The 16,530-nt window shown below is 40.1% G+C and overlaps 1 protein-coding gene across 6 annotated transcripts in view; it reads right to left on the bottom strand.

Moving 5' to 3' along the window:
* mapk8b (mitogen-activated protein kinase 8b) overlaps positions 1-16,178 on the bottom strand; it is a 39,646-nt gene extending 23,468 nt beyond the window's left edge. For 4 of the 6 annotated variants that reach the window (XM_071524917.1, XM_071524916.1, XM_071524915.1 and 1 more), the window contains exons 1-3: positions 6,843-7,001; positions 4,661-4,790; positions 2,821-2,879 (exon numbers count right to left, since the gene is read on the bottom strand). In XM_071524917.1, the coding sequence (XP_071381018.1) occupies positions 2,821-2,879; positions 4,661-4,790; positions 6,843-6,964 (311 nt within the window). In that variant the 5' untranslated portion in view covers positions 6,965-7,001. Of the gene's footprint in view, positions 1-2,820; positions 2,880-4,660; positions 4,791-6,842; positions 7,026-15,920; positions 15,986-16,163 lie in introns of those variants that run through there. The other 2 variants (XM_071524913.1, XM_071524914.1) reach the window with 1 other exon arrangement.
* Positions 16,179-16,530: the final 352 nt, after the last annotated feature.

Genomic DNA, 16,530 nt, shown 5'->3' with positions numbered 1-16,530 from the left:
GACATCACATTATAACATCAACTCATGAATTTTATTCCAAAAGGGATGCAATATAATTTTATGGCGGTGTAATAATAATAATAATACTGACTAATAACAGGGTTCCTACACAGTTTCCATTTCAAAACTCCATACTTTCTCCAGTTGTTTTCCTTATTTGATTTGAAGATTTTGGTCTTCAATACATTTTACGTAACCGCTGCATCACTCCGTGGACGATGAAGATTATTCTTCACAGCGACAAATACCAGAATATTTGAGATGACAGGCAGCTAAACAACAGAAAATGTGTAGCTGTGTGTATATCGGGACATTATAACAATATTTATATATTTATATATATATATATATATATATATATATATGTTTATGCAATTTCCAAACATTTCAAGACCTGGAAAATACCCAATTCTTTTTCCATACATTTCCAGACCTGTGTAGAAACCCTGTAATAATGTAACAACTCGTACGAATAAAAATAATCGGTAACACTTTACAATAAGGGTCACTAAGTTAAGGGTTAGTTAATGCTTAATAAGCATTAACTAACCCTTAATTAACAGTTAACTAATGTGTAATTTACTAATGGTGTTCATGTTAACTAAGGTATTAATTTATACATTATTTAATAGTTTATAAAGATGACTATTAAATAATGTATAAATTAATACCTTAGTTAACATGAACACCATTAGTAAATGATTACCAGACACATTAGTTAACTGTTAATTAAGGGTTAGTTAATGCTTATTAAGCATTAACTAACCCTTAACTTAGTGACCCTTATTGTAAAGTGTTACAAAATAATCTAATAACTTAATATTATTATTACATCATCAGTTAAAATACATTACTTCCCTTGTGAAAGAATAATTGCCGGTTCATGTATTACTGTGATGGTACTCCATAACCAGAAATGTATTACATTTACAGGTTTCATTACATTTTTTGACCCATTCAGAGGGACATTTTGACACATTATCATGCAGCCACTGCATTATCAGTTTCTATAATCCCCCTTCCTGTGGTGTAGTTACTTCTGACGGACAAAAACAAAGCAAATCCTGATTTTTCCAAACATTTCCTCTCGGGTGACGGAGCAAAAGTGCAGCTTTAGTCCAGCAAGCACGCAGTAAAAACTGGGATTTCTATACTTGGCTATATTTGTGTATGCTCCATATTTAAATATAGGCCGTGACGAATTGAAAATGGGTAGAAAACGCGGTCGAGATTATAGCAGAATGTTTCTGTGCTTGAGCTTGAGCGTAAACACACATACAAACAGGAAAACAGAGGCCTAAAAACACACATAAACACACACTTATACACTGAAATGCACTCTTCTACAAAATACTGCAAACACACAGCGAGTGCACTTTGTCACACACATTGTTACAGACATATGCATACATGTATACACACACACACACACACACACACACACACACACACATTCAGAAAATAGAGTGTGCTCCTTCATCTTGTAACAGTGTGTTTGTCCCAGAACCCTCTGGCTATGATTTGTCCATTTTTCTTTTTAGCTCCAATCAGGCAGACACACCGCCACACACACACACACACACACACACACACTGCCCCACACACGCACACACACACACACACACACAGCTTCTCGAGGACGGCATTAATCACGCTTGTTCCCATCATACCCTGCGATGTACTAAGCCATCACTTCTCCCACATCTCACTCCAGCGTTCCCCTCTCTGCCGTCCACAGCCAGTTTCCTCTCACATGGACATCTAGTCGACTTCTAAACACATCTAGCACACGGCTAAATATAACCCGGTGCACCCAGTAAAGGCGGAGTCCACCCAAAAGTAGAATTTATCTCGAGTCTGGCTGTGCGGTGTGTCAGGGCTGGGACATTAGGACAGGGAGACCAGGTGGAATCCAGGTGGAAGATGTGATCCGTTATTGATTTTGGCTGGTAAAAATCTACGTCATTCATGATAGGGGAAGGAAGGGGGGGTCTCAACATGGGGGGCGGGATCCCCCAGGGAGTCACCAGATGGTTTTGAGTAGGTGTGTGTATGTCTTAGTGTTGTCACGACACCAGAATTTTGACTTTGATTACAAACACTAAGTTTAATATCTAAAAATCACCATGAAAAACCTTAGACTCACTTTTTTCTAGCTGTTAATCTATATTCATGGACATTTTATGATGAAACGCAACCATGACAAAACACTGATCTACACTATTTGGTAGAAAACGTTTCATTAAAGTCACACTGAAATGAAAAATGACTTTTTTTTTTGCCTTTTTAGCTCAATCTAACTATCATACCATACAACTATTTGATCATTTCTGTCACAAAAACAATACTTTTTTTAGTATTTTTATGTAAGAATCTCATTACTTTTATAGAAAACAGAAAATCTTTAGTTGAAAAACTCCAACCAATGAAACCATCACAGATTTTTTTTAACAATCCCAGATAAAATATCAATAAAATAGATCAGAAAAACCAGCCTTTCTCTCCCTGACTGATCTCCCATTGTGTTACACTTTTGATTGATCCCCTCCCTGCGCTATGTCCCGCCCCCAACATCCTTTTTAAACAGGAAATACATCACATTAAGGAAGCCGGGACGCTCCCAAAAAACGACTTTAAACATGTTAACTGTCGTATAAAAGTTGCAGTAAAACAGGGAAACACACACAGCAGAGACCCAGCTAAGCTACACAAGCCTCTAAAAGTCAGAGAGGATAATCTAGCCCCTCCTCCTCTTCCAGATCCTGTATTGATTTTCCGAACACACAGTGAGCAGCGGTTCCTCGGCTGTATAATACTCACACATCTTGGAATTCCTCCAGCGTCTTCTGTGGTGTGAATACATTTAATAGGCCGATGATCTGCCGGAATATAAAAAAGGCACAGTTATTACTCTGGGACAGATGAGGAGTCGGTAATGAATGACAGCGAGCCAAAGATCTCCACCTCTGTAAACCCTGAACCAGCAGAGTTTACTGTACATCTGACATGCTCAGACTGCAGCAGCCTCAGCATCAATAATGAACCGCAACAGAACATCCCATCATTCAATACACACACAAAATAAAAAACATATTCAGCAGTAGCAGAGAGTAATATTTCAGATTCCCTTTGCTGATTTAAAGTGGTAATCCGCAAGATATATATATGTGCAAAGGCTGCTCGGGTTTGTTGAACCAACTGAAACAAGTTCGGCTTCCATGTTGCGCTGTTCATTAAGATCCCATGTGTAATTCTGAACAGATTTCTGTCATTCAAATTTCTCTGTAATCCACAAAGTCTGGCTGTTAATTCCTTGTGTCAATTATGTTTTTATCACCAGTCAATCAAAGGTTACCATTTGAAATGTAAGTGTCAGGTTTTCCACTCGCTTTGAGTCCTTTGCGAGAGGAAGCAGGCTGTTCAGTAAGATCCCACATGGAATTCTGAACAGATTTTTGTCATTCAAACAACTCGGAATTAGTTTACTTATAAACAGCCAACTTACTAAGAAAATTTCGGTTTTAAACCGGGCTCAGGCCCATAAATGCAGCCAATGGGACAGGCCCGTGCCGGGCTCAGACAGAACGTGCACGGGCTCAGGTAGGGTCGGGCTTGTTTTTTTGGGCCCGATCTAAAGTCTGGCGGCTATCTCTGCTCATGCTAACTACCCAGTTCTTCTTCTTCTGTTGATTCCAAACAAACCGCAAACGTCCGGGAAAGAGCTCCCAGACACCGGCTGTTCAGAACAGACAAGCTTTCATGAACTGGATATAGGCTGAATCACCGTTGTGTTATATGACTCAGCGATAGAGAGCAAAATGGTGATTCATTTTTATGAAAATATCACAGATTATTACTTTAAATTACCTTGATCTTTGGTATTTTTGAATGTATCCTAGTGCAAGACACTCAAATCAAAAACTAATTTAAAATGCATTTCGAGCCTAAAAACAGCCGGCATTTCCCAGAGTGCATTTGTCCCCTACTGCTTCCTATTGGAAATTGGTACCTGACTTTTTATTTTTCTGTAGTGTATATACGAACAAATATGAGTATAATTTAAAATGTAAAAACGTTCCTTCAGACATAAGCCTGTGTACATGGGAAACAAACCTATACAGCAGCTAGTAGAAGTGTCTTAACTAGGGCTGAACAATTAATCAAAATTTTATCGAAATGGCAACATGGCCTTTTAATTTTCAAATCACAGGAGGCGCAATATTTGTTAAAGGTGAAATGTGTCAAAATACCATTTTAAATGAAATATTGTGGTGCTGCAGAGATGTCCTGGCCTACACATCATATTCTACAGACTTAAGAAAACATCTTTGTGTGGTACAGCTCCCCGCAAAAATCACACCATAATCATTTTAATACGTTTTTCAATGGAAATGAGAATAATGATGTAAAAATTATCATTCCCTCTGATATCGCAAATCATATCGCAATTGCAACATCAGTCAAAATAATCACAATTAGGTATTTTTCCAAAATCATACAGCCCTAGTCTTAACACAAGAATTTTTTTGTCTCTAATGGTTAATTTGGTTTGCAGGGAGGCACACAGTCTGAAACATGAGGAACAAAACATACAGAAACACACCAGACACGCTTAAAAAGAACTCTCGAAAACGGCAGAAGAATAAATCTCTGTTCTTACGTTCTTGTGGTTGACACATTTCATGAGCACCAGTTCTCTGTAGGCCCGTTTTGCGTGAGTCTGGTTCTGAAAGGGCCGGCTCAGCTTCTTTATGGCGACGTTCCTCTCCAGGTTGTGGTCATACGCCGAACTGAGGAGGGGGGGGAGGGGAGGAGAAGAGAGGAGAGGAGAGGAGAGGAGAGGGGAGGAGAGGAGAGGAGAGGAGAGGAGAGGAGAGGAGAGGAGAGGAGAGGGACGCATCAATCAGCGCTGAGGTATGTCAAGGTATTTTAAGAGTAACCACTGCTGAAAAAAAAAAGAAAAAATAACCTCCCTTCAACTCTTATTTCTTTTTCTAGCAATTCTCTGTCTTACATGATCATCTTCGTCCACCTCCAGTATCATGGATATGATGCAGTTTATTTGATTATATTGCATATTTGATCAATACTGCACTGGTCGTCTATGAAGTCTCTTATTATTCTTATTATATTGGGTATCAGAGTTTTAGTGTCTCTTGATGGTCTAAATGCTTTTCCAGCCTGCCAAGAATAAAATTCTGGGGATTTTTTTTTTTTTTTTTTTTTCAAAATTAAAAATGAATGAGTATCGGCACAAAACCTCAGCTATTGGCAGCTTCAGTCCAAAAGTGTCCGCTTTTCAAAAACCTAAAACTTGACTGACACACTGCTGTAGGCGCAGGACAAAAACGTTAACAGAAGCTCACATACTTTACATTACAGTGCAGACAAGATCTATGTATGCATCTGTCATACAAGTACTGTATGACAGATACACAAAGAAAACAAAAAACGTACAATTGTCAGTGTATCATGACATAAATATTCAAATAAGAGCCATTGTTCAACTTCAACAAACACTGATCCTGCAAAAGACCCAAGATTGATTCTGGGTTTCAGATCCCAAATTACCCCCCTTCCCCCCAAATCTAAAAACATTCTACAGGAAAAACTGTGCACCAATTTTTACAATACATAAATTCCACTGTACCATGATAGCGAGTGAACGAGAAACCCAAAAAATACTTTGACACTGACATAGACATCTAATCACATCAACTTGGCAGCTGAAAACTGAACACTGCAGGAGAAGTCTGACAGTTCTGATGTCAGCAGGAAAGTTACATCCTGCAGTTTCTCCCCTCTCTGAGTGATTGATTGACTGATGGATTGATAGGCTGATGGATTGATTGATTTTTATTCATTCCAGCATCATCCACCCCAAGGTGCCCAGCCAACACGAGCTTATAAGACACATCCATACATGGAGCTGTACACTTAACCGTTTATATTTGTACATAGGGCTGCAGCTAACGATTATTTTCATTGTCGATTATTTTCTTGATTAATCGATTAGTTGTTTGGTCTATAAAATGTCAGAAAATGGTGAAAAATGTGGATCGGTGTTTCCCAAAGCCCAAGATGACGTCCTCAAATGTCTTGTTTTGTCCACAACCCAAAGATATTCAGTTTACTGTCATAGAGGAGGAAAGAAACCAGAAAATATTCACATTTAAGAAGCTGGAATCAGAGAATTTTGACTTATTTTTCTTAAAAAATTACTCAAACCAATGAATCGATTATCAAAATAGTTGGCGATTCATTTAATAGTTGACAACTAATTGATTAATCGTTGCAGCTCTATTTGTACATCATGATTTTAGTTTTCATAATATCAGAATTCTGTAATATTGAAAGATTCAACTTCCTTTCATTTCTTTCAGCACACGCACTGTAGTTGAAAATATTCAGGATGGTGATGTAAGATGTGAAAAGCGACTTAAAACAATTAAGTTTCCCAAATCATCGAGATGAAAAATCGCATTATCTATCAATACAATAATAATAATAATTGGGATTATGATTTCAGCTATAGCTGTGCAGCTCTAGCCAGGTACCATGCTGCAATTTGTGTTTCAAAAACATATTCTTAAAAAACTCAGGTATCATATAAACAAAGCATATCACCGGTTCTTTCCAAGCTTATGTGTGCCACGTACATTAGTCTCCACCTTTTTCTGAATAAGTCTTTCATAATCATCTAACCAACAGAAATTAGAGGAAATGGAAGTCATTTTGCTATACAGTACACTTCTCAGCTCCTCGCTTAAAGAGACAATAAAACACAAGATGAATTTTATTGTCATTCCAGTTTCCACTTCTCTCAGCTCCTCAAGACTCACCAGACGATTCCCTGTGCTCCGGATCCGATGGGTCTGAGGTTCTGGTAGCGCTTTAAAACCGTAAACGTTGAGTCGCCGACGTCTAAACTGTAGTACTCCTTTTCACGCTTATTCCGATTCATGGTGAAGTCTTGGACAGGCGCCGCGTTCTGGGCATCCAAGTGGAGTTTTTCCTCTCAAGACCTGCAGGAAAGAGTGAAGAAGAGACAGAGAGTGTGAGTCACGTCTTCACCTGTTTTCAATCCAAAACAATCTTACTGAAATAAAATATAATTCTGAATGAAGGATTTACAAAACACTACAATAAGTTCAATATCTATAAAGTAGGGCTGGGTGATATGGTTGAAATCAATATCATGATAATCATAAGGATTTTTCTCGATATCAATATATATGGTTCATGTATGCAAAATCACGTTAAATAATCAGTGATTAGTAATGTTCATCTCATTGAACTGAACGGTAATGTTAGGTGTGATGTCAAACAAAACAGAAATATTCAAATAATATTCCTACCATACCTCATTTTATGAGTTTTTAAGTAAAATTTGCTTGTCATCATCAATTTAGACAGCAGAAATGTGTGTCACGATATTAAAATATCTTCATATCATCACGATATGATTCCACTGAAAGACGATAAACGATAATATTGAATTATTGCCCACCAGCCCTTCTATAAAGTCAAAGGATCCAGTCTGTAAAAAGTCTTGTGATTTTGTTAACCAAGGACTGAAGTGAACTACTATTTTTGTCAACATATGGTAATTTCTTTCATTTCAGTGTTAGAAAGCATTACGTAAGGGTAGATGTCACTTTCTCTCAAATACATTTTGGAACAAAAATCTTCAGATTGAACTTTACTGTCAACTGAGATCATTTCTTCAGCATTGTGGGTAAATACTATCCAGCATGGTGGGTAAACAGGCGCTCCCGGTTTGGTACCCGGCATCAAAGCCGGCGTTTGGGATGGAGGCCAACGAAACACTGTCAGACTGCTCAGGTCGTGAAGCTGTCAATCAAACTGCCTCATACTGCAGGCTGCCTGGCTCCAAAAAGCCTTACTTAGTCACTGCTGCAGTCAGTTAATACAATTAAGCCGTATTCGCGCAGGACTAGTATTATGTGGGGGCTCGTAATTAATGAATTAACCCCCAACCTCTGCCTTTCCTGAAATGCATTCGCACAGGATAATGAAATTTGCTGAAATCACCAGCGCCCCAAATACGATTATACAAGGTTTTACAATTCATCACTTCCTGACTTAGCAAAGCAAAACTTGAGTTCATGCCATATAAATGCATTCAAAATCGTCCTCTATAGATTCCACTACTGCCTCCATTTTTCATGACAGGACGAAGACAGAAATTGTGCATCTAGAAGAAGAAGAAAAAAAAAAAGTTTGATTCACAAAGGATTGGTGTTATCAGGGGATATTTGTCCGATTTTGCAGATTTGTACAGGATTAAAATCACCAATGATTTCTGTAATTATTACAAGTCAATGGACATTCTCAGGTAATGTCCATTGTAATTAGTCCCATGTTAATAGAGCTTTAGACGCAATTACACTGTGATAGCAGCAATAGCAGTAGTAATAGTTTGACTAGCTGGGTTTCCAAGTACTTTTTGCGAATTATGTGTCGAATTAGAAAAACTGAATGGAAATTTCCTCAATATCAGAAAAAAGTTTTAACGCTTGCTTCATGCATAAAAACACACAAAATGTTTTTGTCAATGAAGAAAACCATGCAATAAATAGCCATGGAAATGAATTTGTTGAAGAAATGATGGTGTAGTTTTGAAAGCCAGAAACCTCAGCAGCTGGCCAAGTAATGGTTGAGTCATCGGTATTGATCAACAACCCTATCAACCCCATATACAGTGTATAATTGGAATTTTGTGCAGTGGGGCAGTAAAAAAATTGGACTTACTGCCCCTTTAACCCAATAAAAACACAAAGCCTTGAGCTTAACACTGACACAGGATGAGAAATAACTGTTGAATATCAGGATATAAAGAAAAGTAATCATGCTTCCAATCCTCAAGTGAGATTCATCAACAGTAAAGACGACTAAAACTGAGGACTAGCCTCTGAAATCCATCATAACCCTCTAGAACTGTGTACACTGTATATATAAAACCCAAAGGCCGGAGAAATGGAGTGACGAGCCAGGCAGAGAGAGATGAGAGAGGAAGCTGAGGTCTCATGTTGAGTACGAAGACGATGAATCATTAGTCAAATTTGGAGCATTGCGCTGAGGAGGTTGCCTTTGTGATGATAGCTGTACGTTCCACGGACCGTGACCTGACCTCTATAATGCTCCGGCTACTGCTGCCCACTCTTCCTCCTCCACCTCCTCCTCCTCCTCCTCCTCTTCCCCTTCAGTCTCATTTAGCCGACGAGCCTTTCTTTCTCTGCAGCACTCATCGTTCTATTCTTGGGATGCAGCCATTCTTCTATCCCTTGCTCTTTTTCTTCCCTTCGCTTTCTTTTCATCAAGACCACCTCTGTCAAGTACGAGTCGATTTCGAGACCAGGTCCAGGTCCAAAGGGGGTCAAGACCAAGACCAGAGTAAACAGAGTCATATTCAAGGCAACAAACGGTGTAGGCTATATGTCTTCCTGAAAGAAAGAAGAAGGTCCGCACACTGTAGCTCCCTTTAGTTCTTTTAATTAAACATCCCAGATGTAAAATGTTTAATTAAAAGAACTAAAGGGAGCTACAGTGTGCCGGTCCACCTCCTTCTTTCTTTCATGCTGTCTTCTATTGGTCCAGCACCTGCCTTGAAGGTTTTTGGATGTGCGCGACTACTTCACAGGCTATATGTCTTCCGAAATGTAAAAATAATACAAGCGTAATTCTAGCTATTTTCACCTTGGACCCTACTTTCCCATCTCTTTCCATTATACTGATTGATTCTGACCAAAACTCGTCAAAACACGTCACCTTACTACTAACGTTTTCCTTGCCTTGGTGCGCGATTCTCAACAGTCCTAACGAGCCAATGGACACTTAGAGAAACTAGAAGGGCACTTGGAGAGCGCAGACCTCCACCAAGGTTCGTGCTACTATTGCTTGTTCGTGAGTCGGATCCGGATCCATTCCAAAATTGAATGGGTTCTTCCTTGGCCCATGCTACACCCTTCCACGAAGTTTCATGAAAATCGGGCCAAGCGGTTTTTCCGTAATCCTGCTAACAGCAAACAAACAGACAAACGGCACCGAAAAAATAACCTCCTTGGTGAAGCTAAATTAATTGACCTCAAAAGCACCTACAGCATGACTTTTTGAGGACAATGAACACGGATTGCTCGCTCTGTAATGAGGCAGAAATGTTTGTTAAAAAGATATAAATGAAAATGATCTAAAGTGATGCCTTCCTTGTTTACTCTTTGCCAGCCGGCTGCGGCTTCCTGTCTACACGCGCAGCTGTGTAAAGTAGTGAAAAATAAATAGTGAAAGTTGTCATGGATAACCTGAAAATTAAATATTTCTGGAGTTCGCACTGTATTGGAGAGCCGCAAACGCAGGCAAGCAAGATGTAAGTAGCTCTATAGTGAGGCAATTGACGAGACTTTGGACAGAAGTGATTGGTATGATGGAAACGATGGAAAAATAGGTGGAATATGGACAGTTTTGCTTTAAGGAGATTCTTAGGGATCAACAGAGATGTCGATCTATCTGCAAGAGCTTTGTACTAAACCCTTCAACATCCAGCTAATTACTGTGCAGGATTTGATCGAATCAATACATAGATGTTTGAAGACCAAGATTTGAAGATCCTATACACAGGTGCAATTCCTAAAATTGTGCGTAATTCTGGGGAGAAAATAAACGAAGGTGGACCAGGTCGAGAAAAATGTATCGTTGAAAATGTTTAGATGGGCAGGAAAAAGTGGAGTCAACATCCAACAGTGGCTGAGATCAAATCAAGTCCAAAAAGTCAGAAAAAAAGAGGTTGAGTCCAGACGTACAGATCAGATCGTACAAATCTGTCTCCTCGCCGGTCTCCTCCTAATAGATTTCCCCCTGCATCTTCTCCTCTCCTCTACTTCCCGTTTCATCCTTCCTGCTTCTTCTCATCTTCCTTCTCCACTCCACTTCCTTCTCCCTCCCTTCTTCTCCTCGACTCTGATCATAACAATTCCCTCTCCCTCCCGGCGGAGAGCCTTGTCAACAGTCTGCAGCTGAGCCACGAGACGCAGAGACACACAGAGACACAGAGACAGATGTGCCGAGGAGCACAAAAGAGCCGGGACTCACTTCTTTTCTGAATCAGTGAGAGGTGGAGACTGGCAAAATATTTAATAAAGAGACACACGTGCCTGCACAAGGAAACGCACACACACACACACACACACACACAAAGGCAGGACACACCACCCTGTACTTTTTTGCAAGATAAGTCTAAGGGCAAAAAGATAGCAAGACAGTAAGTCACAAGTCAGTCACCTCAGCTACTGTCCTGTTTCTGTTTACTGCAGCTCTTTAGCGGTGAATTAGAAACATTATTAAAAGATCTATAGAGGAAGTCTTTAAAAGTGAGTTTTGGGGCGTCCAGTTGGATCAGTTGGTGAAGGTCTTGGGTTCCAATCCAGCCTGGGACTTTTAACGAATGTCTTTCCTGTCTGTCTCCACTTTCATCCAATAAAAGGCAAAAAATCTCTTTAAAATCTCTTTGAAAATAAAGAAAGTGCCTTTTAAAACAGTGATTTACAGAATTAGGTAGGCTGGTTTCCTCATATAGAACATTTGTGTCGCAGATAAGGTCATGATAGGTGAGCAGACGGACAGATGACATTACTCCTAACTTATAGCAACTGAAGCTTATTCTACTGTTGCACTTACTGTACACACAGAAAAATAATGGTTCTTAACTGGTTCGTTAAAAAGGAAGCAGTTAAAGGAAGCATCACCTAGTAAAGAACGACTTTAGTGGATGGTTCCTCATGTTCCTCGTACGGATCTTTGGGTATTAAAAGGTTCTTAATTCCTATTTGAGTTATTAGATGGTGGGTGATGGCATACATTTGGAAAATAACCATATCCCTCCATGATCCGGAGGTGGATGATTAACTGCCTACTTGCCTATATACATATATTGTGCAATTGCAAACGAGCCAATAAAAGGGCAATTAAACAAAAAGGAGTAAGGAGTACAGAAATGTTTCTTTAACAAAGAACCTTGGCCTGAAAGCTTCTTTGTGAAACCAGAAATGGTTCTTCTATGGCATCACTCTGAAGAAGGATTTTCCAGTTGGCACCTTTTCAGTGAGTAAGTAGATGGAGAAATGCGTCAGCTAAATGTCTAAAAAGTAGGGGTGTCACAATTTCGATTCTAAATCGAAAATCGATCGAAATGAACGTTCGATTTCGACCTTTGAAATCACAAGCAGGTTCGCGATTCTCCCAGTATTTTTTTTCTCTCCACCCCTTGCACGCAAATTGAAGAAAAAAGAAAAAAAAAACATTTCAATGACGACACAGCGTATGTATTTTGAAAGCTTATCGTTAGCCAAGATAGGAAGGATCTGTTTTGTTATCATACTGTGAATGTTGATACTGAACTAAGGAGACGCCCTGAATCGCCTTGCCATGTATTTGGTACCAAATTAAAGGGAAAGTTGTGCTTTTTTAAATGGAAAAACTTTGAAAAAATTTGACCATATGGCCTTAGTGTGGTACATTCCAAAAAAAAAAATATGGCAGTTATATCACACTTGATACCATCTTTTTAAAGAAGAATTTGAAAATGTAAATGACAGTTGTCAGGGCATAAAAGCAATGATCTGTTGATCTTTACAAATCAAGACTCGATAGTCTAACAATGGCATAGCCGTCAGTGCTGAAAAAAAAAATTTTGAATCAAAAATTGAATTGAAAGACAAATCGAATCGTGGATTTGGAGAATTGTGACACCCCTACTAAAAAGTAAAAATGTAATGCAAACATAAGGTCCTATTTACCACCAATGATCTAGTCAGGCCTGAGAGTGTTGAGTCTCTCTTAGACTGATAGCCTTGATTTGTTTTGTTCTCACTTGTCCTCCATATCTTGAACGTCACATCAAACCGAACACCAAAATGTTTCAGTTTGATCTTGCCTTGCTTATCGGTAAGCGTCCACTCCTCCCAGAACATCACTTAAAACCTTTTCCTGAATCGTTTGGCCCCACACTTCAGCTCGACATACACCCAATCCACCGAGCAGCACACATTTCAGTAAAATGTCAACTTGATTTGCACTGCTCCCCACCAAACCCTCACGGTGTATTTGAGTGATAAAGGACCCAGGAATAACATGTGAACCACTTACAAAACTTTAAATTAAAAAAAGTGCCGTTTCATGGATCAAATGTGTGCCTCACTGGAGAGCGGGCCCTAGAGGAATCAGAAAACCTCTACAGTCAAGTTGTACAAGGTAAGTGTGTTTGCTGATAAGTGCGGTAAATCTGCAAAAGATGCAGCTAGATGTCGGCGTGCGGTTTGACATGACTTTCTCTCACATCCAAAGACAGAACAGCACATATCGGAGTGGCTCTGAGACTGGAGGATCTGTAGCTGGATGTGAAAACGGGGCTGAGCGATGTGACAGAGTGTGTCAGGCTGTCAACCCAATTCAACTGTTAGGATGCAGGGAATCGTGCATGCATGGCCCTGCATCACACTGCTATACAGCTAGGGCTCCAAGCAAATGAATGAATGGATGGATGGATGGATGGATGAATGAATGAGAGCTGTAGGCTTCGAATGTGCTCTGTATGATAATAGCATGTGCTGTGCTGTGCTAAAGCTACACTTTATCTTTCTGACCATGGGAAACCATCAGGGCTCAAGTCCCAGTCAAATCTACTGATAACCCTTCAGCAAAACTCCTGCCATAACATAACATACATACTGTATACATATAGAGGCTTTGCAGTCAGTGTGTCACAAATCTCCCAGCAACCACAGCTGGTGCCATCATGGAGGTCCAATGGAGAACTGGCTTGGCGCAAATAACAGCTAAATATACAACAACCAAACAGGAAAAAGAGAGCTAGCTGAGTCAGCTTGTTGTGGTGTGGCTGTACATCCATTCAGTAACGTTCTCAAGAGTGAATAGTGTGATAAGGTGGATTTGTTTCCAAATGTAGGTTACTGTGACACAGTAAACTGTCTTGTCTTTAGCTCTAGTCTCTACTCCAAAACATGAAGAGTTGTAGCTTGAGAAGAGTCAGCTCAGTTAACCTGAACAAACTGTTAGCTAGCTAACTAGCCAGCAAACACACTGATGTTAATGTGAACATGCTAACGCTAGCTGCTGCTAGATACGTTAGCTAGTGTGCTAATCAGATGTGTTAACAACAAGACAGTGATGGTTAGCTGAGCAGATGCTATGGTTAGCTAACTAACAAGCTGACATTATCTACACACTAAATCAATCAGATGGATCGGTGATGAAATGATCAGTTCCACACAAAATTAACCATGTCTATTAAATTCTGTTGAAATGGCCAAGTTGTAGCCTACAATCAATGCAATTAGCTGTTCAGCCGTTGTTGCCCAAGAGATGAGGACCTCCAATATGGCCGCCAGAGTGTGAGTTACCTGAAAGCTCTCTAAAGCGATGGAGGTTTGCATCAAAACCACTTCACAGTACCAAGAGAGGAGACAGTTTGAGCATGGATGTGAGTGAGATACAAACCTCTAGCTAACCCTGACTGTTCGCACCATGCTCTACCCATTGATCTTCACAGGGAATCGAACCGTTAACCGTGCCAGTATTAGTGCCATGCTCTGCCAATAGCACCTCCTGACATTGATATATGAGTTTCAGGCAGGACTCATCCTCCCGTCTGTCCAGACCACCTTTAGCTTTTGGTGCAGGAATCAGATTTCTTGGACCTTTCAGGCGACCACTGCTGTTTTCTTGGCAGGTTGTTCAGAAAAAAAACCCCGCTAGCAATATGCAGCACAGTCTGGGAGCCGCAACACCAAATATCACTGAAACCACGGCTTGGGGAGATAATACAGAGAGAGAGGATTCATGCATTGGACACACACACACACACACTGCAATCTGTGTGACATACCCAGCCTAACCCCACCTTTGATCAGGTGTGGAGAGAGCATACTTAGCATAGATGATGATTCTGATAAACCAGGCCAAGGTATTTCATTATTGCTGCTTTTATGGACTATGAAACTTCACATTAGATCACCTGAGTCAATACACTATCCTACACATTATCTTTGAGGTAGATGCTAACGTCCATTTTATTGCTGCAACAAAGATAAACCAAACAGCAACATGCATCATGTCAAGTTGCCAACCATCAATCTGCAGGCCAGTCAAGTATTAATATTAGTATTCACATCATAAGCCACATGCTTTAGGATTGTCTACCACATATACAGAAGCACTGCAACCTAACTGTATGGCCAAATATTGATATCCCATCCGCTCAGTGATGTTACTGAATTCACAAAGATGCTGCTACAGTGTAATAACCGGTGTAGTGAATGGCAAACCCACCTCTAATCAGTTTACCCACCTTTTTTAATTGCAGGAATAGAGTTTACCCACCTATTAAAGCTTTATTAGATCATTTCACAGCAGTACATAGTATCACACGCATGTGAGCTGTGTGAAAACAGGCTCGTTTAAAGGGAGGGAAAGCATGAATACACGCGTTTCCCGAGCTGATAATTGATTTTTGTTTATATAGGTGGCTGCTATTTCCTTATGGAGACCGCCGAGTGGAGGTCAAACAGCTAGCACACCTTTTTATTTACCACTAACATGACTGGCAACACCAGCAGGCTCACAGTTTGACCGTGTAACCAGTGCTAATATCTGTCTAGCACTGACATGGATACAGTAGCGTTAGTCTGCTTCCCATGTTAGCCTCAGTCTGGTTGCTTTCCAGCAGTTAGGCCGGACCTGTCCAGCCTGCTGTGGTGGTAACCGTGTAAATTATGGCAACACCTATTTACTGTAATCTGTGCGACCCATATGTGGCTGATACCATCCCCCAACGGCTGACAATAACATGTCTTATAGGGGGGGAAAAATCCATATATCAAGCTCACCCCTCTCCGATCAATTCCAACAGTGTCGACCCGCAGTCGCCGTTTGCTCCCTGGAAACACACAACCTGAATGTTTTGGAGGAAAAAAAAAAAAAAGCTGCTATTTATTCCGTATTCCTCCGGATAAAGCACTCCCGTTTCCCCCGTAGTACACTAGCAGGCCCGGATCACCGCAAAATACATGTGTACTACGTAACCTAATCTTTGTGCTTCCGTGACACAAGCAGTTTCTGCCATTTCATACCGATGTCGTCGAAACCTTGCGATGTTTCCTCCGCTGCACAATGAGAACTGCGGGGCGCGTTCAAGACCGCCTGCGCGTTCCGTGCAGCGTTACGGAAGCTCGGACGGGAGCGGTTTCGCAACGGTTTGGAATGAAGCTGAAAACACACGCTGAACTTATATTTCTGGCTGTTTTTTTAGAGATATGTCTCAAAATATACATATATAATAAAAATATGTACATTTTTACATGAAGGTGGCATTGATTCAAAGTATATTTCTGGATATTGGAAGCGTTAATATATGGACATACTGTGTACTTGCAAAATAATTAATAATTTTTTATTCATTATATTATGTATTTTAATTGACCTTATTACACTAATTAC

Source organism: Centroberyx affinis, unplaced genomic scaffold, assembly GCF_046629955.1.
Source record: "Centroberyx affinis isolate AG114_WGS23_722 - 3 ecotype Tasmania unplaced genomic scaffold, CSIRO-AGI_Caff_v1 ptg001248l_1, whole genome shotgun sequence".
In the NCBI taxonomy this organism is placed as follows: Eukaryota; Metazoa; Chordata; class Actinopteri; order Beryciformes; family Berycidae; genus Centroberyx; species Centroberyx affinis.
This window is presented reverse-complemented; position numbering and strand designations above follow the sequence as displayed.